The 27,699-nt window shown below is 39.9% G+C and overlaps 1 protein-coding gene across 1 annotated transcript in view; it reads left to right on the forward strand.

Annotated features, from left to right (window-relative positions):
* Nucleotides 1–27,135, forward strand: part of SPACA1 (sperm acrosome associated 1) — a 37,220-nt gene extending 10,085 nt beyond the window's left edge. The window contains exons 3-7 of the mRNA XM_054978348.1: nt 1,185–1,286; nt 1,615–1,721; nt 2,644–2,779; nt 25,875–25,995; nt 26,937–27,135. Of these exons, the coding sequence (XP_054834323.1) occupies nt 1,185–1,286; nt 1,615–1,721; nt 2,644–2,779; nt 25,875–25,995; nt 26,937–27,135 (665 nt within the window). The remainder of the gene's footprint in view (nt 1–1,184; nt 1,287–1,614; nt 1,722–2,643; nt 2,780–25,874; nt 25,996–26,936) is intronic.
* Nucleotides 27,136–27,699: the final 564 nt, after the last annotated feature.

Here is a 27,699-nt window from a genome sequence, read left to right on the forward strand (position 1 = left end):
GTGAGAACTGTACAGTACAATGCCTTATGGTCTCATGGTTTGGAACACATGAACAATATTTGGATAAGGCTTGGTTAAACTGCAGAGGCGGGCATTACCACAAGGCTATTCTACTGTAATATACCAGAATCAGCATAGCCTCAAAACAGTTCTGCTCTGGAAAACAATTATTGAATTTGGATAACAGTGATTTGATGGCATGGGTTTCTTTCTAGCACTTCCTTTATCCAGCTGTATCTTTTATTGAGTATTGCCAATTGCTCAAGAACCTGGCACTGATACACATCAGGCAATAATGATGGCTACCCTTGGAAAAAGGAAATAGGTAGCATTCACTTGGAAGTTTGGCAGTATTTCCTTATAGGTTTTTTTTTTAAAATGCATCTTAAAAAATGCATGGCAGTCCTAGTCAGGGAAACATTCTGAGTGAGCTTCCCATGACTTATGCCCAGTGTGTACATCTCTTTCCAGTGTAAGAATGGTTACTGCAGTCAGTACTTCACATGAGCATGTTGGATCAGGAACTTGTGCATGTACATGCCACCCCCAAAAAGAGAAGAAACATGGCAATATATTTTCAAGCTGCACACCATGGTGGAAATAATCTGCAGAAGAGTTTATTTGATGAGGTTGCCTACAAGGTGTGTTCGACTTGACCTCTGGAGACCTTTAATCATCCAAGAGTGGTTACCTTTTTGGGACATTCTTAGATCCTGGGAGGTGTTCAGTACTGTAATTTCCCATTAGTATCAATACCGAATGAAGGATGCTCAGCACCTGATTGTAATGAGCTCATCAATGCAAGAATGCTCCCGGTACCAGATGGTAGAGGCTTTCAAAGGCCAGGTTCACCAAGGCTGCAAGCTAGCGTTGATATTTAAATTTTAATTAACTTGTTTGTTTTTAACAGTGCAAAAAATTAAAATGCATATGAATTCATCTAAAAGGAAAGTATTGAAGAATAGTTTTTACCCTGTTGATGGTGGGGCTAAGAACCAGAAAGATTTTCAAGCACCGATGCAGTTGTCTTAAGTACCAGTTGATAATCCCTCTCAAATGTTGAATAAGAAAGGAAATTGCTTTTGTAAAGGTTTTTTAACAGTATCTTTCTGTCTAGATTATAAAGATGAACTAGAATAATATTATCCAGAGGTAAAAATACACTTTTAATATTATTATTAAAGGTATTGGCTTCCGAGAAGTTATATTAACCAGTGGGTGCCCTGGAGGTGAATCAAAGTGCATTGTTCGTGTTGAGGAATGCAGAGGACCAACAGACTGTGGCTGTAAGTAGAACCCAGTGAAGATATGGAGCATTTCTTAGCCTCAGTAGAGAATCTATTAACAATGTATGTGCCATTCCCATAATGGCATTTGTACTTACGTGGTAGGCTAAAAGTGTTATATCCCTATACTACTTTTTCGATTATAAATGCCTTCTAGGTGTTTTAAATATTACCAGGATACATCCACTAGGATGCAATTTATAATTATTCTGAATTGAGTGATGATTTCCACAGCCCTAGTCTGCAGTTGACATAGTTCCCAGCATTATGACATATACAGTAATTAAAAAAACTGATATGAATTCATAGTTAATACTGTCTTCTGCAGGGGGGAAACCAATTTCTGAAAGTCTCGCCAGTGTGAAGATACCTTGCATTTTTGTACCTCCTGAAGATCGATTTACATATACTTGGAAAATGTTGATTCCAGACCAGGTAAATAATTGTCTTGCATTCTGTGCAGATTATGCTTAATGGATTGATTAAGTCTTTACCAGTTTCATAAACACCCCTACACACCCACACACATCCACACAAAAGAGGGGCGGGGAATGGAGATTGCATGAACTCTGGGTTCTTAATACCTGTTAGACCTAGACAATATGCATCTATAGCTCCCTTAATCTAAATAAGGGAAGAAGAAACTATTCAAAATACTATTCAAAATGATTCAAACCTCAAATAAAAATAAAATGAAAACAAATAAAACAGGCAATCTCATAAGTCTTTGTACCTTGCCCTTCTTACTTAGATAACACTTTCTTTAGACTATTCCTGGCCCCATTCCCTGGGGAGATAAAGCTGTTTCCTAGCCCAACAAACACCTCCACAGACCCCAGTCTATCTGCCATCTGCCCGCTTGCAGGGAGAGCGGGTTATAAATTTAATTTAATAAAATAAATCAAACTTCTTGCTTCAGCAAGCTTCTTCCTTCTTAGAGCTTACACCGGGCCTGTTTATTCATAATACATTAGCCATTAAAATGGGTTCTGTCAATTTCCTAGAGCAATTTAGTTGTTGTCTCTTACATTTTCTGATCCCAAGTCTTCCTTATTTAATTAAAACAAACAGTGATTTGAAAATAGGCTTTCTATAATATTTGAACTTCTTTGACTAGAATGGGATTCTGAAGAATTAAATTTCGAACATTTGTCTGAGCTTTATGGTTCATTTTACCTTTCTAATTCACAGAAAGGCTAAGGTTGAATTAGTTTTTAATCTTAATCAAATAAGGAAGACTGCAGGTATCACCACAAAACTGAAGTAATTTTTTTTTAAACTCTCAAACATTTTAATCTAGTGTATTCCTCATTATGAGATAATCCCATTTTTCTTTTGATCACTTTTGGATTTATAGCAATCACTCATTCTTCCTAATGATTCAGCTATTCTGGAGGTACACAGAGATACACATCCAGTTGCTTTCCAGTGTGATACAGAAGAAAATGACGAATTGATTGCATCTGTAAAATATACAGTGTATACAACAGCTGGTAAGTTCATAGAAAGTTCAGAAATATTTTGTTAGATATTGCTTATGTTATGAAGATCATTATGAGGTTGCCCTCTGATATGCTGACTACTAAATGATACACAAGCATGTGCTGGTAAGTCATAGACAGAGCAATCTATTAGACCACTACTGTTGCTCCTCTTAGGGTTGGGATACTCCTGTGAAAACTCCATTAAAATGAGTGAATGGATAATGCTTAACACTAGCACTTGATGGACTGAGTTCCTATAAAGCAAAACCCTTTTGGAAAAGAAGAGATCTGCATTACATATGTATCTTTAGCATTTTTTCTTCTCACTGATATCAAAAGACAGGAAGATCAGGCAGTTTAATGGAAGCAGCTGTTGACACCTTGTTCAGTTCTCCCCAGGCCTCTGTTACAGTCTCACCATGCTGTGGAGTAAGTATTTCACTGATGTACTGCTTGCAGCTGTCAACTTGAATGTTGCTACTCAGAGTGGATAGAATATCCATATTCAGACTTCAAAACAAGCCTGAAATCAACATAAAAACAGTGTAGTTTATTCCCTTCTCTCCTGCAGCGGTTGTCTTCCCTATTCTGTTGCAGTTAAGATGTATTCATGTTGCTAGGTGAGGCAGCAGTGGTCATAAGAGCATTCCTAAAAAGTCTCCCTCATGCTTAACATCATGGGGAGGATTTAGATGCTTGTCAGTTTGTGAGAATGACATGAAGATGCTGCAGGGAACCACTCCTGGAGTAGCACATGTTACATGTTAAAAGTTCATGTGTCCCCTACATGAATTTTCTACTGACATCTTCTGATAGTTCCCAGTTGGGAATTTCCAAGTGTGCAGCATAATGTTGCACAAGGAGAAGGGACTTTAGGCATCTCCCACATACTGCCTGTCCTGAATTGGCAATGAGCGTGCAGATGATATGGTTACTATTGGACACAAATGGTTCCATCCACAGATGCTTTCTGTGGCAAAATATATAGGGGCAATAATTAAATACTGGAGAAATGACAGTAAGTAAGGTTCTTCCCATTTTAATGGCAATAGCCGTATGAGTAGAGACAGACAGACTGACTGACTGATTGATTTTCTTCAGTGCCCGCTGGTGGTGGGCCCGCATACCTTTTGTCTGACCTGAATTGGCCTCAGGGATTTGTTGTTTACCCATTAGGAAAACTTGTGTGTACTGATATAATTACATAAAAGTTTGCCTAGTGAAGCAATAGCAACTTCATAGTCATTTCAGATTAAGAAAACGGTGTGAGAGGAAGACTGAATGAAGTTCTTCTCAAGTGCCATGACCCCAGTCCAAATCGGGCCTGCATGTGCCTGGGAACTGAGTTTCCAGCATGGACCTCTAGGAGTATGTCTGACCCAAAGTCCTTGGGTCATGGTGGCCAAGTGGATTTTATAATCTGTGAATCAGCCCTTATGGGAACATATCCTTAACTTAAAATGGCAAAATTGGAAACAGCTCCAAGAGCACTCAACCAGAATGTAAAAGAATGAAATATTTTCTTGGAGGAAAGGCAATGCTTGATTAAATATATGTGATTGTGTTGCTGCTAAGAGTTATTATTTTTCTGCTACAAGATCTCGCTGCTGTATTATGTTTTATGGTTGTACTATTAAGGGGGATTTTTATATTCATGGGGGATTTTTTTGTTTGTTTCACCATGTGCTCAATTAGAGAAAGATTGTCTGTGGGTTAGATCCAGACAATCACAAGCAAAGCAGAGCACACAGATAGGTTCTCTGCTGCATTCTTTCTGTTCTCCGCGCCCACCCCATCTGCTTCCTAGGGATGGGGAGGTATGAAAGGAGAATCAGCAGAACTCATGACCCCCCCCCGTGCTTTTGCGCAAACTCCTGCTTTCGGGGCGAGGGGGGGCAGATTTCCACCAATTCTCCCTTCCTGTATCAAAGAAGTAAAAACTGACAAGGCAGACATGGATGAAAATATTTCCTTATCATAGTACATTGTCCTTACATAAGTCTAAAGATGTCAGTAGATGTTTTTCGGGTTCCATTGATTTTAATGAAATTGAATTGGATCCTTTTGTTCTTTTTCAAGTTCCAGGCACAAATGTAATGTTTCCCCATACTCCACTAAAAAAAAACCTAGGCCCAGAATATCAACAGCTGTTAGCTAAATAAGTTGTCATGAATTTTCATGTTCATGTTCTTAATGGGAACTAGGAGCTAGACACAAGAAATGACTTCTTCTTTTACTGCCTGATGCTATTAAGTAAATGGTTGCTGTCAAGAGACTTTATTCTGGGCAGTTTGTACTAACAATCTGGCCTAGGAAGTTGTTTTGTTTTGTTTATTGTTAAGCTAAGCACCAATCACAGAAAGAAGCAGAATGTTCTATTTTTGGTCAGGTTCACTCACTGTTGTCTTCTCATGGACAGGAAATGAAGGTGTTTTCTGCTTGGTCACTTTACAGCATTTCAGAATCTATTGTGCTTCCCATGTTCTCCCGAGTTCTGCACCTGCAAGGAAGTCATGGGAAACAGAAATGTTCTTTTGTCCGTCTTTTCCCCATTTTTTCACCTGTGCACATTTTTCAGGGTTTTTTAAAGCTGCTACCCAGTCCCTGCTGGCACACGTTCTGTCTGTGAAGAATCAAAAATTTCCATTCTGCATCGCCCCCCCCCCTTTCCTTTCACTGGTAGCTGATTGATCTGTCCTCTAGTAACCACTCCCACCGTCCTCAGCTCTCTGAACTCCTTTTCTGCAATTTTTATCAATAATACGAGGTAAGGGCCATAAGGCCACTTCTCTGTTGGCTTCCTTCCTCCTGGGTATGTGCACACTTTCTTACTTTTTTTTCAAAACTAGTAAAGAGTCCTAACATTGCTGCTTATTCCCTGCTGTCTTTAAAAGCCAGGAAAAGGTTAAATGGCTGCCTTTCCCTTTTTCCCTCGGGGTATGTGCATGCTCTCTTTTTCTTTTTCAAAGTCAGGAATGGGTTTTAACCTTACTGCACATTCCTCCTGGCTTTAAAAGCCAGGAAAAGATTAAATGGCTGCTTTCCCCTCCCTGCTGGCATGTTTCAGGCTTCCGCTAATTGTCAAAGAGTAAAAAAAACCCCAAGCTTTTGCACTGCCATTTGTGAAACAAAGTGGAAGGGAAGCTGCCTGGAGGGAATGAAGCAGTAGCATTTTAACCCTTTCCTGGCTTGGCTTTAAAAAAATAAATGAGAGTGGAACAAGCATGAAAAATATATTTTCTCCCAGATCTCTGCCACCAATCGCCTCTCTATTGGGCACAGGACAGCCCAATCAGCAAATACAGGGGGGAGATGGGTTCCAACACTGCAATGTTAGTATGCGTGCAATTAAAAAAAAATGATGTCAGCTCCAGCCCCCACAAAATGCGGCTCCAAACAGATACTTTTCAACTTATCAGCAGACACCAAATTGCCTCGAGGTTGTGCAGTGCAGAATGATGGGACCCCAAGCCGTTTCAGCACCGATTGGCATAAATGGTCAGCATCACTGGCTTAAAGTGTGCCATGTAGAATGGGCCATGTTCTCAGCTAATGAACAGTGCTATTCAGTTTCTTGTGATCAGTTCACAAATTTACTAACATCCCAGTTCTATACCATTGCACTAGTTCATCTGCTCGTGAGATTAATGTGGCGACTCTTGTACAGCACATTCTGCGGAACTGCCATTGGTGTCCTCCATCCTAAGCACTTACAGGATGAAGTGGTAAGCCTTAGGCTCAGGCAGTAAATATTGCAGCCTGTTGGCTGTTTTTGGATAATATAATGTGTGTTGAAAACAGCTTTGTCTTAAAATGATGTGATCTGGGGAGAAAGAAGGCTGAAGAAAATTGGAATTTTTATTGGCATTTCCTTCTTCTCTAGGCTCTCTCTCTCTCACTGTTACGGTACTTTCCAACTTTCCAACATCAGTCCATACTTTCTTGTAGACCTAAAAAATCAGTCTGGATATCCTTAATGCACAGTCTGTAAGCAGAATTTCCTCAGTAGGAAAAGAACAGCAATTAGTTCTAGTATAGTAGAACAACTAAAAGTGAACTGTGATCCAAGTTAATTCTTGATTCTGCCATAAACTCACCAGATTAGACCACCTCTACCTTAGGCACTCCTTCGCATGTATGCAATATGTGAATGTTAACACTGACCCAACCTTACAAGGATATTATAAGGGTTATAGAGAATAATATGTTTGAAGTGGTAGTTCAAAGACTGAAAGCTATGTATAAATGGTATTATGATCAGTTCAGTTGAAGGTTACTTGATATTAAAAATTGTAGATGAAAGGGTAGTGCATGGCATTTATTTCTTAATTTCGTATTGTACATACAGTTCTGCTAGATGTTTTTTTTTTCTTTACTCTCTTCTGCCCCATCTGACTCACAGTAACTATAATTTCTTCTTTTAAATACAAAGAGAGAAAAAATTTAGAGAAAAGGAAAAAAGAATAATAGGTTTGCTAGAGAAGTAATGGAACTGCTTTATGCGGTTATAACAAAACAATATTGTTTTCACTAGATGTGACTTTTCCCCTACAAGAATGTAACAGCTTTCTGGCTCAAAATGTTCACTGCAGCAGTTTTTAGCTTATATGGATGAGTGAGGGGAGAATGAGAACATGAGAGAAATGAATGTCTCAAAAGGAGGAATAAATCCTCATGAGTATTTCCCCCTCATTTTCAGGCGGAGTAGGGTAATGTTAACTGAAAAGTATCCATGGGAAATATCTTGCCCAAGATCATCACTAATATTGTATTCATTACTTACACTAGTGGCTCTCAGACTACTTCATTTTCAAATGTACTGTTCTTTTGAGGAGTCACTTGCAAAGTAACTTCATGCTGCTTTCCCCCTCACTGGCACAACATTCAAAGTCTGACATTAGTTAACACTGAACAAATGTATATTTTATATTTCATGGTTAGTATATATGAATGCCCTGACCTGGATAGCCCAGGGAGGCCTGATCTCATCAGACCCCAGAAGTTATTGGCTGGGAGACCTCCAAAGAAGTCTATGGTTGTTATGCAGAGGCAGGCAATGGCAAACCACCTCTGTTAAGTCTCCTGCAGTGGAAGCCCTAGCAGGGGTTGCCATAAGTCAGCAATGAATTGATTGCACTTTCCACCACCACATATAAATACATAGCACTAGTGAGCAATGGGCTTTTAAAATAGCTATTTGACCCATTTCTTCAGCAGAGGCAGATCCAAAAATGCTAGTTGGCCTCCTAGATCTCGCTCTGTTTCTCCTGCTTTCTCCTGGCCTCGCAACCAACCTGGAAGAGAGTCAGGACTTGCTTTTGGGTTTTCTTTCATGTGGTGTAGAGACATTAGAGTGCTGAACTGGGCTCTGGGAGACCCAGATTTGAATCCACTCTGTCATGCAGCTTTGGTGAGTAAATTTGGGTCAGTCACTTGCTGTCAGCCTACTCTACCTTCCAGGGTTTTTGTGAGAATAAAATGTAGCAGGAAAAAGGCGGGGCATTCAACTCCCCACAAATAGGATTTTTTTTCTTGAATTTTCAACAAATAGGTCCTGTTTCTCCTGTGTAGAAACTGAAAAAAACAATTTCCGCCTTTCTCTTCAGTTAATTTCTGGTCACTGCAAGGAAAATCCCCCACTCATTAATAATTGAATTCTGCATCTGCCCTTTCTAGTGCACTAGAGATCTGTTCCATACTCCAGCCTATTTTGGTTCTTAACTTGCTTTTGACAAACCCAGTGACATAAGGCAGTTTATTCATGTTTTCTGATAATAGTTCTGCGGGGGAAGGAGTGTGTTGTAAGTGAAAGGGATGATTCTTCTCCTCTTGCCATGTGAAGAGAGAGCCAGACAAGATCCAGAGTGTGCTCCTTGTTCTGTCACCCGTGTGAGTGAGTGTGTTGGCAACAACAGGGGAGGAGGTGGAGGCAGCAGCTGGCCAGTTTTCAGAAATGGCAGCATCACCCACATGAACACTATATAGTTGGCTGGGCTGAGGCAATGCTGCAGTGGAGTTTCCATTACTTCAGCTCATTTCCGATGTAGGCAGAGGCCATTGCATTGCAACACGTTGTCCTGTAAAGTGCATGTGACACATTAGCTGTTTGTCACTGCCTGGTATGGAATAAGGAATGTCAGTGATAGCGATTGGTGTTTAGAGCATAGAGTATTCAGCATCTCTGCTGATGAGGAGGAGAGATTAAACACTCCCACTGCTTCCTGTCTTCCTCAGAGGACAACTGTGTGCTAGGACAGCACATCTTTTCCAAGGATCCCTTTTTATCTTTGTTTCCTCACTGGCACACAGAGAGTCTTCTCTGTTATGTATGGAGGGGGAAAGCAAAAGGACCTGGGAACTTACCTTCCTTTTCTTTGCTCAGGAACTATTAAAATTGGCTTTGCCTGCAAGTGACAAAAAGCATTCCTGTATCAGCTACTTTTGGATGTTCTAACCACGTACAATGAATGCATGGGTGGGAGAAATGGGATCAGAGTAGCAAACTTCCTCCCATCTTACTGCCCTCCACTGGAATGTATTTGTAAAGCCTTGCGTGTACAGTTCTACATCTGTACACTCATGGAAACTACATAAATGCCAGTGAACATAATAATAATAATATTAACATTCAATTTATATACCACCCTTCAAGACAACTTAATGCCCACTCAGAGCAGTTTACAAAGTGTGTTATTATTATGCTCATGACAATCACTGTATGGGGTGGGTGAGGCTGAGAGAGCTCCTAGAAGTTGTGACTGACCCAAGGTCACCCAGCTGGCTTCAAGTAGAGCAGTGAGGAATCAAACCCGGTTCTCCAGGTTAGAGTCCTGCTGCTCTTAACCACTTCACCAAACATGAAGAGGTCAGACATGGAACTGGCAGTGACCGTCTCCTTTTCCACTGAAAATGACCATTGTCAGAGGCAAGAAACAGTGAGCAAAGGTGGCACTGGTAACCCAGAACCAAGTAAACCTAATCCTTCTCTACCAGGGATTGTAAGGGGCGGGGGGGAAGGAAGTCACAGTTTTACAATGAGGGTGGGAATTCCATATGATCCAGTACTCTGCTAACTGATCAATGCAGCAGCATCATTGCTTTTCTCACATGCCTGTGATTGGTAATAGCATGGTAAGCTAGAGTAGGGTCTACTGTTATCTCTCATGGCAAATTTTGTGGGAAGGGGGGTAAATTAATAGTCTGCTTCAGCAAAAAAGGGGGGGAGGGGAGTCTTGTGGCTCCTTGAAGTTTGATTTATTGTGTATCTGAAGAAGTGAGCTGTGGCTACCCTACCACTAACTTTGTTAGTCTTATAGGTGCTACTGGACTATTGCTCTTTTCCACTGATTTATTGTGGCATAAGATTTCATGGATGAGTCCTACTGCATCGGATATATGAAGTGCATTCATAGTTGGCAGACATATTTATATGGTTATAGAGACAAATTGTACAAAATGGGGTGAAAAAACAGTGAAATAAAAAGAGGGATGTTAGAATTTGGGGGGTGAGGGATACACATGTGCCTATAGGTCCTGTATATTTGTTTGTTTATCTGGAAGCTTCAAGTACTGTTTCTCCAGTATCACTTGCTCGATATGATCAGGACCCTGCATTTGCTAGGGTTCCAGATTTATTTAGAGTTATTTATTTATGTGAAGTAATTTATATGTGGGTAGTTTGGTGAAATGGAACTCTAATCTGGAGAACTGGGTTTGATTCCCTACTCCTCCACTTGAAGCCAGGTGGGTTACCTTGAGTCAGTCACAGCTCTTCCAGAGCTCTCTCAGCCCCACCCACCTCACAGGGTGATTGTTGTGATAATAATAACATACTTTGTAAACCACTCTGAGTGGGTGTTCAGTTATCCTGAAAGGTGGTATATAAATCGAATGTTGTTATTATTGTATAACCTCTTCTAGCAATTGCTTGCAGAGGTAAAAATAAGGCGAGCTAATGCAATCCCATTCTCCCCCTAAACTCATTCACTCTCCCCAGACTTGTAACTTGTGGACAGTCTTAAAACTGACTGTAACATGTCTATGCAAGGCACAGTTGTATAGAAGAGAAACACCGTGATAGTTCACAACGGCTGCACAAGGTGCTAACATTCTTGGACTTGCTAAGCTAATTCAACACTTGGAGTTAATAGGGAATAATTGTCTTTATTGAGTCTCTATGAGATAGTGCCAAGCTCCCTGATGATTTCTAATAGAGCAATTTCATGCTGGAGACTCTCTTTGAAGTTCTTTTGTTGAAGAATGGTAACTTTCAGGTCAGTCATCATTCTTCAACAAAGGAACTTCAAAAGGAGGTTCCAGCATAAAACTGTTCAATTAGTGTCAAGTTTCTTGATTAATTCTATCTTACCAGACTTCAATAAAGACAATGGTTGCTATCCCATCATACGTATTAAATTAACTAGAAATATTATATTAAAACTTGTTACTGCTCTTGTGAGATTCTGCTATGCTTTTCTTGTATACCACAGCAGCTTGCATAAATATGTCATAGATATATATATCTTACATTTTATTGAAAAATAGCAAGAGTCCAGTAGCACCTATAAGACTAACAAAATTAGTGGTAGGGTATGAGTTTTTGTGAGCCACAGCTCACTTCTTCAGGTATCTGAAGAAGTGAGCTTTGGCTCACGAAATCTCATACCCTATCACTAATTTTATTACATTTTATTGCCTATTCTCATTTCCCCCCTCTCAATGGCTATATTTATCTCCAAGTTAAAGGTTCACTTCATGCATCTAATGAAGCTGCTCTCCTTGATATATGCTTATTTCAGAAGTACCATAGGAAGAGGCTTTTTGGTTTTAAGTGACTTTATTCAAGCTATTCATACTTGATACTCTTAGCATTGCTCAGGCTTCTAAGCAATCAGGAACTTAAAAGAACAAAACTGGAAAGTTGTCAGAGAGGCAGTTGGGTGTTTGGATGACAAAGGAATAAAAGGATTGCAAAAGGAAGATAGGAAGATGTCAGAAAAACTCTTTGCATCTGTGTTCACTGTGCACAGTCTAGGGCATGTATCCAGGCCAGAGCAACTATTTTATCAAAGGGAGTCTAAAGAACTGAGTCAAACTGAGGTAACAACAGTTGAAGTTCTTGACCTGTTGGGGAAATTAAAAACCAATATGCCTCTGGGTCCTGACGGCATACACCCAAGGTTTATTAAGGCATTCAAATGTTAAATTGCTGGTCTTGTCACTAAAACCAGCCACTGTATTAGATGACTGTATAGTAGAAAATGTTACACCATTTTTAAAAAAAAATCTAGAGGAGAACCAGGAAATTACAGGCCAGTTAGCCTAATGGGTATCTCACACAAATTAGTAGAAACTGAGACTGAGAGGCAGGGTTGTCAGGTCCCCCCTGGCAAGTGGCTGGAGGGGGTGACTTTCCTGGTCATGGAACAGCTCAGCTGGCCAGTGGGGAGGAAAAAATGGTGGGAAGGGGAGGATGTCAAGCAGTGTCCTGATGCACTGACGTCACTCCCTGTGTACCTGGAAGTGATGTTGGCATGTCGCTGGGGGATGCCAGAGACACTAGCATGTTTTCCCCAAATACTAGAGTATCCCCAGCAATGTGCAGACGTCACTTCCAGGCTCACAGGGAATGATGTCAGTGCATTGGGACACTGACACACACACACCCCTCACACACACACCCATTCCCACCATCTCCCCACACTGGTTGCTGAGCTGTGGCTGGATGCCCCAGTTGGCGGCAGAGAATCCCCTGCCCCAGTGAGAGGAATGGTAAGTCTCCTGAGAGGGAAAGAGCCCTTAGGGCTGTAGTGGTTAGCTTAGCAGAGTGTGCCACAGCAATGAAAAATGCAAGCTCTGTGCTGGGAATTATTAGGGAAAGGATTGAAAATAAAAGGGCCAGTTTGATAATGCCCTTGTACCTTGTATAAAGCTATGGTTGGCCTCATTTGGAATGCTCTGTGCAGTTTTCATCACCATATCTCAAAAAGGACATTGCAGAGCTGGAAAAAGTACTGAAGATGATTAAAAGATTGGAGCACCTTTCCTATGATGAAAGGCTGAAAAGTCTGGGACCTTTAAAGTTTAGAAGATACACAACTTGGCAGAGGGATGGGGGGATGAGAGGGAAGGCAGCATGGTATAGCCTGGTCTCGTCAAGTCCCAGAAACTAAGCAAGGTCAGTACTTGGATGGGCATCCACCAAGGAAGACTTTGCAGAGGAAGGCAATGGCAAACCACCTTTGCTTCTCACTTGCCTTGAAAGCCCCTTGCTGAAATCGTCATAAGTTGATTGCGATTTGACAGCACGGTGTGGGGAACATGATAGAGGTTTATAAAATTATGCACAAGATAGAGAGTGTGGACAGAGAAAACTATTTCTCCTTTACTCAAAATACTAGAGCTTGGGGGCATCTAGTAGAATTGATGGACAGCGCATTGAGGATGGACAAAAGGAAATACTTCTTTACACAATAAGTGATTAAAATGCAGAATTTGTTGCCAGAGAGGTAGTGATGGTTACAGGTTTAGATGGCTTTTAAGAGAGGATTAAGTAAATTGATGGAGGAGAGGTTCATCCATGGCTACTAGCTAGTAACTAAAGGGAACCTCCACAGGTCAGAAAACCTCTGAATGCCAGTGTCAGGATGCAACATCAGGGAAAGTCTCAGCCTTTATGCCTTTTAGCTAGCCCTGCAGAGTAATAGGTTGGTCACTGTGTGAGACAGGATGCTAGACAAGAGGGGCCACTGGTCTGATCCAGCTCTCCTTATTTTTTTAAAAAATTATGTTCTTAAAATTTAAAAGCCAGTAATAAACTGTAAGGCCAAGAGGAAAACCAGGGTATAAATATTTTAATAAGTTGATTAATAATAACTAAAAGGAAAATGTGAGAGTGAAACTAGAAATCGGTGTAAGCCAGTTGTTAAAAAAAAACCTTAAATAATTTACAACAGAACCAGCAGCATTGTTTTTTGGGTCCATTATAATTGAAAGCAAAAGGAAAAGTCAATGGTATCAACAACAAAGCCTAGGATAATATGTGTTTGCTGAGTATTTGTGATGTTTTATTCACCAAAAAAGATTGACTATGAGACAGTTTGTGAAGCCTTTTGTAAAACAGTCATCATAATATAGTAAGCTCGACCTCAGACTGCAGCTGAAGCATTGAGATCTTGATACAATGTGGTTCTTACTTGCTGTTCCCCCTCATCTTACCAGTGGATTATAGTACAGGGTGCAGCTCCCCACTCCCAAATTTGTAGTTCTGCAATATATCATCGACATTTGAGATTTTGAGTACACGTCAACGTAGAAAACTTCATTGTGTAGTTTGGTTTGATTGTATGTTTGATGCTCTGCCAGTTTCCTTTTCTGAGGAAGGGACTGAAATGCCGAAATGTGGGAGTCAACTGGAAGCCCCGTCTCACTTGTGACACTACGCAGACTGTGATTAATTCAACTCATAAGTCTTCATTAATTATCTCTTGATTCTGGATTTGGATACTGTGCAGACTGTGCAGACTCAAGTTATCTTTTAATACTGGACTGAAATTGTTGTATTTTTGTATTGATACAAACAATTAACACACCTCTATAATATTTTGAATATACTACTTTGTATTTTGGTCTTTATTTGGGACATGCTGTATATCACAATGGTTCTTCTTTTTGTTATCTTGTGCACACTGTGATTGTTCTAGTATCACTGTTTTGTACATAGTAATAACATGTCAGGGTTGTCATTCTTTCTTAGTGTCAATTCCTCACATCCAGCAATATGGGCATCATATTGTTCAGCTTTATGTCCTGCAATATGAGGAAAATAACATTTGACAGTTTATGTCTCCATTTCTAGTAGAGAAAACATTTTCAGGACCATGTTTTAGATTTTTTAAAACTTAACATTTTTTCGTATTATAATACTGAAGGACCCAAATTTGAAAGAGCATGAACTTTTTCTATTGAGTATACAGTGGGGAAATGGGAGTTAATATATTATTGTTAATATATTTTTGTTGTTTTCCATTTCTGCTATAACTTTCTAAACATAAATATTGCAGGCTGTGGTCTCTCTTGGGGTGATACAATGGCTGCTGTGAACAGTTTTCTGGGAACAAACTGGTTGTAGAGTAAAGGAGCAGAAGAAAACTGTCTTTGTGGGCAGTTCTGTCTAGGCGTTATGTTGCTGCTAAATACTTTTCACCTTTTTAATATTACAATCTATATGCCAACTAAATGCCCCATCCGGGCCTTAGACGCACCCAGTTCCCCCTAGCGGTGAAAAATTCCAGTAGTAGCAGTTAGTTCTGTTCAGAGGATAGAGTGTTGGAAGCTTACAACATTTTTGTTGTATTTACTTTATGGACAAATATTCAAGTATAGCATAGGTGGAAGCAAAAAAGGCACTTTTACAAGGCAACAGATTTGCTATGCTGTATCAGACTCCAGAGAGAGACAGATCTTGTACCCCCAAGGAGCTTCACCTACCTTTAGTAGCAGCTGTTTGCTTCTCTTTTTCTCAATATTCCTTTTCATTTTCACACAGACATACATCAATTTCTTTCTTCCAGTGAGGTGGGAGTCTCCGCCCTTTCAAACACTGATAAGCACTTGAACAAAACTATTTCTTGACATTCAGGGCCCATCAAGTTGCTATCTGTGGTTGTCAAGACATATTTTGATGTATTGTCGAAGGCTTTCACGGCCGAGAACGATGGTTGTTGTGGATTTTCCGGGCTGTATAGCTGTGGTCTTGGCGATGTAGTTCCTGACATTTCGCCAGCAGCTGTGACTGGCATCTTCAGAGGTGTAGCACCAAGATCTCTGTCTTTTGGTGCTACACCTCTGAAGATGCCAGCCACAGCTGCTGGCGAAACGTCAGGAACTACAACGCCAAGACCACGGCTATACAGCCCAGAAAATCCACAACAACCAGGACATATTTTGTAATGTAAGATAGATTTATCCACAGTAATCAGATGTCAGAATTGCAACATGGGCATACTTATGTTCCTCCTTGTAACAATTCTGGTATGGTCTGAACTTGACATGAGACCACCAGTATTCAGTGCAAGTGCAGCCTCCCTGTGGGCAAATAGCAAATTCTCTGGGGCTATTTGTGGTAGAGAAAATAGCACAGGGGGATATTCAGGCCCTCCTTCTGCTAGGATTACCATGCTTGGCAACGAGTAGGAGGATTGGGGGTCTCAGGACATGAGGAGTTGTGATGTCAACTGCTCAGTTATGTCACTTCTGGGAAGAACTCAGAAATGACACAGGGGTGGTAGCTCTAGGAATTGCCAGAAGCTCTGTTGTAAAACCATAGAGTTTCTGGTGATTCCTAGAGCTACTCCATGTCACATCCATGTTTTCCCCAAAAGTGATGTAGCAGCACAGATACTAACGGCTTTTAAAAAATTTTCTTCCACTGTCACTCAGCAATGGCAGGCAACTAGGGCTTCCAGCAGGAGGCCTCCCACGATAGTATGAGATCTAGCAGACCTGTCCTCTGTGCTTTGTCCCAATCATAATCAAGCCCCTCTAGTACCTCAATATTGTTTCCCATGGGGAAGTTGCAACTTCTGTCTGACTGCTGTCTGACTAGATGTTAAAAGTATCATCTACTTTGGACCTAAGGGAATGAACTGTGGTCTGATTCAAACAGCTTCAGTTTTCTGAGATAATTATAAATACTTGAAAACAGGATTTCTCTAACTTCATATTTTTCTTTTCACATGCTTAAACGTACCCAGTTTAAATATATTTGTTTCTAAATCCTTTTCATTTTTTAAAAACCCTTCATGACTTTTGTTGCCAATATTGAATTGTGCTTCTGATGATGAACATTTTAGTGTAAAAAAGTAGATTTTCGCCTTTGTTATGCTGTATGTGCCATAGGTAAGATCAAAAGAGAAATTGCATGTACTCTCTTGCTAATGTAGGTTTTACATTCATATTAGGGAATTGAGGGATGTTCAGCTGTAAAACATGAAAAAGGGCCCAGGTTCAATCCCCAGCATCTCCACTTAAAAGCATGAAGTAGTAGGTGATACAGAAGGCCTCAAACTGAGACCCTGGAGAGCTACTCTAGGTCAGAGTAGGCAGTACTGACTTTGACAGACCAATGATCCGACTAACTGTAAGGCAGCTTCATGTGTACATGCATTCAGCATAGAAAGTTAAGGGGAAACCAATTTAAGTATCACATTCAGAAAAGTCCTAAGAGTTCTTGAATTGATCATTGGCCTCTTTCACTAGTCTACCCCTATACATTTCACTGAGATAAGATCTAGGTTGAGGAATCTCGCACTCTGTCTTCTTATGACGTCCTGTCTCTGCTGCTTCCAGTGGCATTTGATACATGTCATACATTTAACAAAACTATGCCATAGGCAAACGTTCAGTTTAAATTAAAACACATACTTTCCCTTTTTTAATTCCAGGAATTATTTGTGCCAGCGTAGAACATTGTAGTTTTAATCATTCACTTATAGGATTCTACTATCAAAGGTGACAGCATCAAACAGTTAACTTTAAGAAAGTAGAAATAAGGTAGGGCAACTTAGCCAAATACAATCCATCAGCACTTTTTTAAAAAAATAATAACCTGCAAACAGATCCTCCCATGCACTGGATAATCCTTGGATGAATCAAGCTCTTTGGTGTCACACTTCTCCAAAAGCTCTGTTTACCATTTCATCTTTGTAACACATTTAAGTGGATGGAGGTTGTTTTGAAAAGAACCAGCCGTCCATGAATTCATGGTGGACATACTCCTTGGCATTAGGGTTTCATGGATTGGATAACCATAAAGGTGCCCTGCCTCCTGTAAAACAATGGTGCATCCCAGAGGAAGAATATTCTATCTATTATTTTTAATAAACAGTTCATATCTGGACTCCCCCTCTCCCAGTTGTTTGATAGTTGCTTCCTTGGATCACTTGGTGAATCAGAAGATAGATGATGCCTGTTCCTGTATTAATCACTGAGGCAAAACTCCTACTGATTGTAACGAAAGCTTTGTTTAAGTGACAACTACAGGATTTCTTCTCACCATTTTCTGGTGTCTTGTTCTCCAGAGTAAAATTTTTGTATCCATTTTTCCTTTGCACTCTGCCTTTATCAGACATGTACGTTACTAACTAGAAGATACCCCAAACTGTTTGTATTTTGACCATTTACTGATTTCTAGACAGCAGCTCCGCTGTTTGATGCTGTGAAAGAAATACAAATGTGATATCTTCCTTCATTAATAGAATATTTTATTTTATAACAATTGTCATTAGTATATTGCCTTACTTGTTAGATAAAAGAAAATTGTGTGCCCTAACAGTGTTGTGTCCATGGACCTGCTGTGCAGGTTTGGGCTAAATGATGTTCCTCTGAGTTTCAGTTCTCATCTCTTATATGGAAAATGCATACTTAAGTATAAATGTCTGATTTATAGAATTACCAGCTTTTCTCTTTCAGGATTCATGTGAATTGGTAGGCAGGCATTTAACAGCAGAAACTTTTCCAGTCTTGGAGATGCAGTGATGGGAAAAGATCTGTGCTAAATCTTTGGTAGGAGTTAGAAGGAGAGATAGGCATGAACAGCAATATGAACAAAAAAAGCCACAAACAGCCCAATCTGCTGTTCGCGAACAAGCTGTTTGTGAGGCCCCATTCTAAACGAACAGGTGGTCATTGCAAGCCTCATTCATTGCTGTTCATCTTGCTGTTCGTCAAGCCAGACAGTCTGGCACTTGCAGTCAATTCCCTTGGCAACTTAGGCAGGGATTGCCTGAACTCTGTCTGAACTCCTGCTGTTGCCCTGGAAACCCCAATCTAAGTCCAATTTAGCTTGATAGGCAGGTCTTCCTTTCAAGTGTGGAGCTCCAAATTTATTACAACAAGGGAGCAAAGACCAGGGGGGAGGGGGGCTCCCAGCTCTGGCTTTGCAGACTGTGGAGAGAGAGAGAGACAGTTGCTGTTGGCATTTTGATAGAGAGAGTGCATTGGAGCTTGAATTTTCTTTGTGTGTGGTGGGATAGGGATCTACCCCTTCAAGTTCCAGGGCTGCTGCCAGGCTCTGGGCCAAGCTATTATTTATTATTGGTACCTTTCCTGGTGCTTGCTCAGGTAAGGTTTCTGGGAGTGGTGCAGTCGGGATCTACCCCTTCAAGTTCCAGGGCTGCTGCCAGGCTCTGGGGCCAAGCTATTATTTATTATTGGTACCTTTCCTGGTGCCTGTTCAGGTCAGTTTCTGGGAGTGGTGCAGTAGAGATCTTGACTTGGATGATGGCTTGAGGGGGAGCCTGCTGGCCCCCACGAACAGCCAACCACGAACATGTTCATGAACAGGGCCATGTTCGTGAGTCCCTGTTCGTGGATGGCAATGAACAACGAACATCATGTTCGGGTTTTTTCCGGTTCATGCCCATCTCTAGTTGGAAGTGGGAAAATATTGCAAGGTGCCTGTTCATAGTATGGGTATGTTTGATGTGGAATAGTGATTTCTGCATTATCTGTGAAAATATTCTAGTATAGAATTTTTAGTTTTGTAGAGAACTCTAGATAGCTTCTCCAGCTGCAGCCACCAAGTAATCTTCATAGAATAGAATACTTCATTTTTGCCTCCATCTTTACCAAAGCCTTCAATGAACAAGTAGTTAATACGTCTATATCGTATTTCATCTCTGGCTGTTCGTAACGTGATTAACTAAGCTGGTGTGACTGAATTAATTGTACACAAACATTTCTTCTGCTCAAGGAATAAAAGCTGTCAGAATGTTTATAGGCCAACTTCTGCAGTTGTCAGTTGGGCTGGCACCAAAGTCACATGTCCTCAGGACATAAGTAGCTTTGTTGTGCAGGCTGAGCTGGGAAGAGACCAAAGAATTAGAATACATAAGAGCAAGGAAACTGATACACAGAGGCTGTTGGAATAATAAAAGTAATTGTACACTGGCTTATGGACTCACTACTGCTGGATTCAACTGGATATCAGAGTCCCTGATCCTACAAAGACTTGTAGATAGTAACTAAGGCCACCCACTACAGTTAATTTCAATGGGATAAATATTAGTAAGCTTGGGCAATTATACTGTTACCTGAAAGTTTTCTTGGTCTTTCGTCCCTGGATGCTTTATTTAATTAAAACTTTAATTAAGATAATGAGAGATGAAGTTCTAGGACTACTGGTCACATTAAAAGCAAATAAGTTTTGAGTTCCACACCCAATGGTTCTTAAGGAACTAAAATGTGAAATTGTTGACCTACTAACTCATATATGTAACTTGCCACTAAAATGGGCCTTTCAACTGGATATCTGGATAGTAGAAAATATTACACCATTTTTTAAAAGGTCCAGACTGGTGCCAGAAAATTAGTTTGCATAACATCAGTTATGTTAGTTAGGCTAGTTTACATAACATCAGTTCCAGGTAAATTAGTAGAAACTGTTATTAAAAATAGAATTATTAAGCTCATGAAAGAACAAGACTTGGTGAGGAGAAATCAACATGGCTTCTATAAAGGGAAGTCTTTCCTCACCAAATTTATGGAGTTATTTGAGAAAGTGAACAAGCATGTAAATAAGAGTGAATTAGTAAATATTACATATTTGGACTTCCAAAAAGCTTTTAAAAGATACCTCACCAAGGACTCCTAAGTAAGTTTAACAGTCGTGGGATAAAAGGACAGGGTCTCTTATAGATTAAATATTGGTTAAACAACAGGAAGAAGAGAGAATAAATGGACAGTTGACACAATGGAGGGAAGTGAGAGTGGAGTCCCACAAGGATCAGTATTGAGACTGGTTCTATTTAATTTATTCACACTAAATTAATCAGGTGGTGAGCAGTGTAATCAGGGTGATCAGTGTAATGGCCATGTTTGCAGTGATACCAAATTATTTAGGATGGTGAAACCAAGGTGGATTGTGAAGCACTCCAAGGAGAGTCTCTCTAAATTAAGTGAGTGAACAACAATGTGAAAAAAGTGATGCACATTGAGACAAACACTCCTAACTTTAAATATGTATTTATGCGGTCTGAGCTGGCCAGGACTGAGAGGAAAAGATACCTTGGGATACTTAAAGGAAGCTCCTTCCTCTCCTTTTCACCAACACTAAAACTGGCCAGACCCAACCCAATGTGTGAAAAGGGCAAACTCCATGTTGGGGATTATTAGGAAAGGGATTGAAAATAAGATGGCCAGTATTGTAATGCCCTTTTATAGATATATGGCAGGGGTCCCAGTTTTTGGCACCTGCCAAGTATTTTTAGAAATTGAGTGTGGCCTGTTGGGGCTGTTGTCCAGCAGAGTTTCTGATTGGCCATTGGAGAGCTGATTGGTTGAGCAGATTTTTAAAAATTGCTTTTGGCAGCAGCTGCCACCACAACACAAGGATCTTTATTGTGTGACTGAAGATAAGCTGTGTGTATGCAAGAAAATATTTTAAGCAATATGTTTATTTTAAAAGACAAGCAGAACTTCTGCCTGAAATGTTGAAGTGTTCCTATTAAAGTTAAGCATACCTCACTTCTTGACATTTTGTTGGTTGAGTCCATCTTCTGCAGCAGACATTTGTGGTTACACCCACTACCCTGTGTCAGAATTCCAAAGATGCATGCAGGCAGGCACAAAAAGGTTGGGGATGCTAATCTATAGTATGGCCTCATTTGGAAACAGTACATGCACTTCTGTTCACCATACCTCAAAAAACATACTGCAGAGCTGGAAAAAGGTCAGAAGAGGAAAACCAAGATAATTGAGGAGTTGGCACATCTTTCCTATAAGAAAAGGAATCAGTTTAGAAAAAGATGACTAAGGGGAGACATTACAGAGGATTATAGATGACATGGAGAAAGTGGATATAGAAAACTTTCTATCATTCTCCCATAACATTAGAACTTGGAGAAACTAATGAAGTTGATAGGATGGACAAAAATAAGTATTTCTTAATTTAACAAGTAATTAAATTGAAATTCACTGCCAGAGGATGTAGCGATGGCTTTAAAAGGGGGTGACATATTCGTGGAGGAAAGTTCCAACAGTGGCAGCTAGTCATAGTGATTAATGGGAAACCTCTGAATACCAATGCTGGAGGCAACATCAGCCTTTGTGCTTAGTTTGTTCACTCTCCTCGGCAACTGGATACGGAACATGATGGACCACTACTGGCCTTGATCCATCAGGGATCTTCTTATGTTACTGTTCCGGAAGGTATTGGGAGATGTCTAAGCCTGACTTCCAGTGAGGAATCATGACGGTCTGACCTTTCCAAGCACAGCAGCTGACAACACCAGCTGGGAGGCTAATTCTGGCTTATGTAATCTCTCTGAATAAAAGCAAGATTGTGAGATAATTTTATTTATTTATTTATTTTATTAAGAAGCAAATGTTTTTACAATTGGCTCAGAGTTTGAGCAGCTGTTGAAATTGGAGTCAGAGGATGAACAAGTGAAAGAATCTATGATAAAATGGGCTACAATTTTTGAATATAATATACAGATAGAACAATGGGAAAATATGTGGATGAAGGGTCTTAAATGCACACAAAGCTCCAGTCTTAAAAACTTATAAACTAGACATCATTTTTATAAACCGATGTATCAATGGCATGTGACACCAGAGAAATGAGCTAAAATGTATTTAAAAATGAGCTAAAATATATAAAAATGTTTCAAATGTGTTAGAAATGTGAACAAAATAAAGGGATATTCTATCAGTTATTGTGGACATGTACTAAAGCAAAACCTGCATTCATTAATCCAGAAGATTTTAAAGAGTAATCATCAAATGAAACCAGAGCTTTTTCTTTTGGGACTAATGAACAGACAGTTAGAAAAAAGTTGTGTAACTTCACCATGGAGAAAGAAATCGGGGGGAAACCTCCATTTCTAGATACCTTGGTCATCCGCGAAGCAAACTTTCAGTTAGGTCACAAGGTCTACAGGAAACCAACTCACACAGATCGGTACTTACACAAAAACTCCAATCACCACCCTCGACAGAAAAGAGGCATAATAAAAACATTAGTAAACCGTGCAAGACGGATACGTGAACCGCACTTTCTCAACGAGGAAACTAATCATCTAAACCACGCACTTCGAGCAAATGGCTACTCCAGAAATGAAATCAGAAGAGCAATTAAACCAAGGATAAATCAAACAACCAAGGAAAAACAGTCTCCCACAGGAAAAGTGTTTTTGCCATATATCAAAGGAATCACTGATCAGATGGGAAAGCTTATGAAAAAGCACAACCTTCAAGCAGTATTCAGACCCAACTAGAAAAATACAACAGATGCTACGATCAGCAAAAGACAGTAGAGACCCCCTCACCTCTGCAGGAGTATACCGCATACCCTGCAGCTGTGGACAAGTTTACATCGGGACCACACAGCGTAGCATCCAGACAAGAATAAAAGAACATGAAAGACACTGCAGACTTGGCCATCCGGAAAAATCAGCAGTGGCTGAACATAGCCTAACTCAAACAGGACACAGTATCTTATTCCAGGACACTAAAATACTGGACAACACTTCCAACTACTTCGTCAGATTGCACAGGGAAGCCATTGAAATTCATAAGCATAAGCACAATTTCAACAGGAAAGAAGAGACTTTAAGAATGAATAGAACATAGTTTCCAGTCCTGAAAAACACCAGGCTAACAGAATACTCTATATCCTACAATAGCCCTGCAGAGAAGATTAGCACATCAAGCACCAATCCATATGCAAAAGAACCTCCTCAGGATACAGTGAAGCCTCACTCCATTAGCATTCCACACCCTGGGAAACTCTTACAGGATGACTCAGCTCAACCCCAGCTTCCTGAGTAGATATAAATGACCTGCCAACATCTTTTCCACACTGTGACACTGAGAGATCTCTGTCTTTTGGTGCTACACCTCTGAAGATGCCAGTCACAGCTGCTGGCGAAACGTCAATGCCAAGACCACAGCTATACAGCCCGGAAAATCCACAACAACCAACTTAATTTTTATATATGACAATGGCAGCAAGATTATTATATGCACAAAAATGGAAAAGTTTGACACTACCCACAGCAGAGGAATGGTTGGTAAAGGTTAGGGCTTTTTTTCAGCCGGAACGCAGTGGAATGGAGTTCCAGCACCTCTTGAAAATGTGACCGTTTTCGCCAAGGGCGATTTAAACTTTTAAAAACTTCCCCCTTGTTCCAGCTGACCCAAAGTGACATCATTGTGCCGTCCTGAGTTCCACCACCTCTTTTCCCAGAAAAAAGCCCTGATAAAGATGATGGATTAGAGAAAAGATATTATCTACATGTATTGTTACCTAGGAACACTTTATAGACTTTTTGCAGGAAATGGGGGGAAAATGAATGATAACTTGTGGATTTGATTATTAAGGTTGGGGGGGGGGTGGACATGGATAATAGAAAAGGAGGGACTTATTGTCTGTAATTATAGAGTGTTAAGTTTGTGATTTTATTTGTATATGTTGTAGAGAAAATCAGAAATCTCGGCTTTATATTTCTTTCTGCTTTTTCATATATATTGCATCTTTTTTCTTTTTTTTTCTTTCTCTTCAGTTTTTGGTAGTTTTATCCTTTTGTTCTGAAAAATTATTAATAAAAATAAGATTTTTTTTTAAATGAGGTGTTTAATCCTGGTATGCTATTGCTACAATTGCTGCCACAGTCATTTGCTGTCTGATTGCTATCTGGTGCTGCTACTTTTTTATTTTATTGCTTGTTTCTTTAGTGGTTAGCGATGAAGTGATTTGTACATTTTTCATATATTTGTGAGCCATCTTGAGTACATATCTGTAGTATAAATACAACATATAACTATTACGAACAAATAAATATACTAAATTTTTAAAAATCATACTACCACCTGAAAGATTGTTGCAAAAGCTGAGAGGCACCTAGTGTAGCCAGGTGTAAGTGTTTTTGATGGTTTATATAGTTTAATGTATCAAGTAGCTGACACATGAGTGAAACACTTTTCATGGGTTTCTTTACTTTCTTTTCACCCCATTATAGTTATTTTTGGGTTATCCAAATACATTTAATTTTACCCTTTTTGTCCTCCCGTTTTACTCTTTCCAACCATTATTAAGATCAGCATAGACACATTAAAGTGTTGTATAAGAGTTGTTTTTAAAAGGATAGCTTTGTTGCAGTTTACCTAAAGCAGCACCATCATTGTAAGTACTTATGAATGTTCACTTGTTTGATTATTTCCTTATGTCAGTCCTTTAATAATTTATTCTTGTGTACTCTTAATCCTTTCTGGTATGATGCAGCCTCCCCCCCGCCCCTATGCATATAAATCAATATTCGTAACTCTCAGGTCAATTGGATTTACATTGAAGGAGAATCTGCTTTGCAACTGATCTGCCTATTAAATGATGTTCCTTTGTACTGTTGAAAATGGCTTTAATATTCTTTTTGAGACAAATCTACTCAACTTTAATCCAGCTTCCCTTTTCCTGTGACTTTAGGAACTTCTAAGACCTGATTTAATAGTGGTAAAGAAGAATTTACCGCTGCAATATTGCATGTACCCTTCATCTCAGTTAAGCAGTGGCTCTCAGTCCATCAGAGGCTATTAGCCACAAGGTATAGATGGAACTCTCTGCCTAGGACAGTGATGCTCTGTATTCTTGGTGTTGTGGGGGGGGGGCAATCAGTGGGAGGGCTTCTAGTGCCCCTTCCCCATTGGCTGACCTCTTGATGACACCTGGTTTTTTGGCCACTGTGTGACAGAGTGTTGGACTGGATGGGCCATTGGCCTGATCCAACAGGGCTTCTCTTATGTTCTTATGTTCTTAAGCAGGGTCCTCAGCTACTATGTATGCAAAGTACCAGAGACAGATATCCCAGGCTGGAGACCTGCTGGCATGCTAACATTGCACATGTGCTGAGATTGCATGTGTAGTGTTTCTGTGTGAACAAGATGATGGGTTTGTGCAAATTTGCATGGGTATATCTTATATCTACTTCTGTCATGTTAAAATCTAGCCTAAGTCAGCATTTTATGTTGCAGCATTTTATGATATGTCTATATAAATAATGAAAGAGGGAAAAGAAGAATGCTTATTATTACTACAATTTTTTTTTAGAACTGGAAACAAGAAGGTCAAAGAAGCAAACTGCAGATATAGTACTGGTGTTTATACTCATAACTGGAGTTATTGTTTGTGTTGGCATGATCTTTGCAGTAGTCTTCATCATTCTTAACTGGTAGGTAGACAGCATCACGATATAAACAGTTACCCTATTATGTTATCCTATTTGTAAGGTCTAACTTTTTATTATTTATTTGTTCAGAGAATTTCTATGCCACCTCCAGAGACCTGCTTGAGGTCGCTAATGAGTAAAAACAATATCATAAAATCATAAACACAACAAAATAAATTACCAGTATTAAAAATAAGCCATACATACATTTTAATAAACGGTAGAAATGTAGCACTAATCATGACAAGGCATGGGATGATGTCTGGACTGCAGAAAATGTCTGTGGTATGTCCAAGTACAAGTATGTGTATGTCCAAGTACACAACTCACCTTGGCTGGGCCTCCCTCCATTGGTGGGGGGAGGATGAGCTGAAGGGATGAAGTGGGCGGGAGAAGGATGGGGCCTCCTCATCCAGGCTGTTTGGTCTCCCAGTCCTCCCCTGCTAGTATCCATGGATTTTGCCATTCACAATAATCCCAGGAATTGGAGAATATTCCAGATGTGTTGTTCTGTAGCAACAAAATAAAGAGACTAATGCCGCCTTGAAGACTAGCAATAATTATTCCAGCATAAGTTTTCATGAGTCATATCTCACTTCATCAGATACAGAGGAGTGTGCATTTATCAGTCCTGATGTATATGCACATCAGAAAACTGAAGTTGTGTGTTATTGTGGTTACAAAGGGAGACCAGTTTAACGCAAGGTCCATTACAAAGTGTAATCAGTTCCCTCACTGTGGGCATGAGACATTTAGAACTATTGTTAGATAATGCAGATATAAAATCTAGTCCAGGATGAAATGAGATAAGCAAACTTGATAGGAGAAAGTAACAAAGAGAGGATGCCTCTCTTTCAGCTCTCATAAAACCTGTTTTCTGGCTCCAGCCATAGTAAAAATCATCCCAGATTTTGTTCTGATTTGGTTCTGACTTGTCTTTGTAGGGAAGCTGTGAAAACCTTCTGGCAAACAAAAATTTGGAAAAGCAGAGAAGAAATAATACGCAGCACACATGCTTCAACGAGAACCTCAGACTCAGTGCAAATGCCGACAACAGATAATTCTCAGATTTCGCAACTAGAAACCAATGTTCAGGAACAGAGTTCCTACCAGGAGTGGAATGCAGAAGAAGGAGAGAATTAGAAGTGGGGGGAGAGATTATTTTTAAGGAGATTATATCAAAGTATGCCTAAAATATTAAGAATCCCAGTTCTGAGAAGTATTTTTGCTAATCTGGTGAAATCTTAGATAGGAAGACTGAGATGGTGTGAAACTGCACCAACCATATTTAAATATTGATTTATGTTGTTGTGGTGGTCCACTGGGGGACTTGAAAACCAGGAGCGAGATTTGTCATGAGGTGTTCACCAAACTCACAAAATAAATACAATGCCACTCCAATTCTTAACATCTATTCTGGTGTATCTGCCTGTGAAGTAGTTGATGCTTTGTGAGATTATGATGGTATTGTTACAGACATGCAGTGTCCCAAAAATGGTCATGCCAGTGAAAATGAACCCTAGAACACAGAGCTCTGCACTCCGAGCCCGTTAAAAATCAGTGGCCTTGTATGATTAACTTTGTATTGGAGTGTAGACATGGATATTTAGCTGCCTGCATGAAGAATATCTTTTGGCATTGTTTGCTTGTGCCATCAGTCTTTCTTACTGAGAACTGAAGTGAGGTAACATCTGCTCGCTCACCTGG

This window comes from Eublepharis macularius, chromosome 1, assembly GCF_028583425.1.
Source record: "Eublepharis macularius isolate TG4126 chromosome 1, MPM_Emac_v1.0, whole genome shotgun sequence".
In the NCBI taxonomy this organism is placed as follows: domain Eukaryota; kingdom Metazoa; phylum Chordata; class Lepidosauria; order Squamata; family Eublepharidae; genus Eublepharis; species Eublepharis macularius.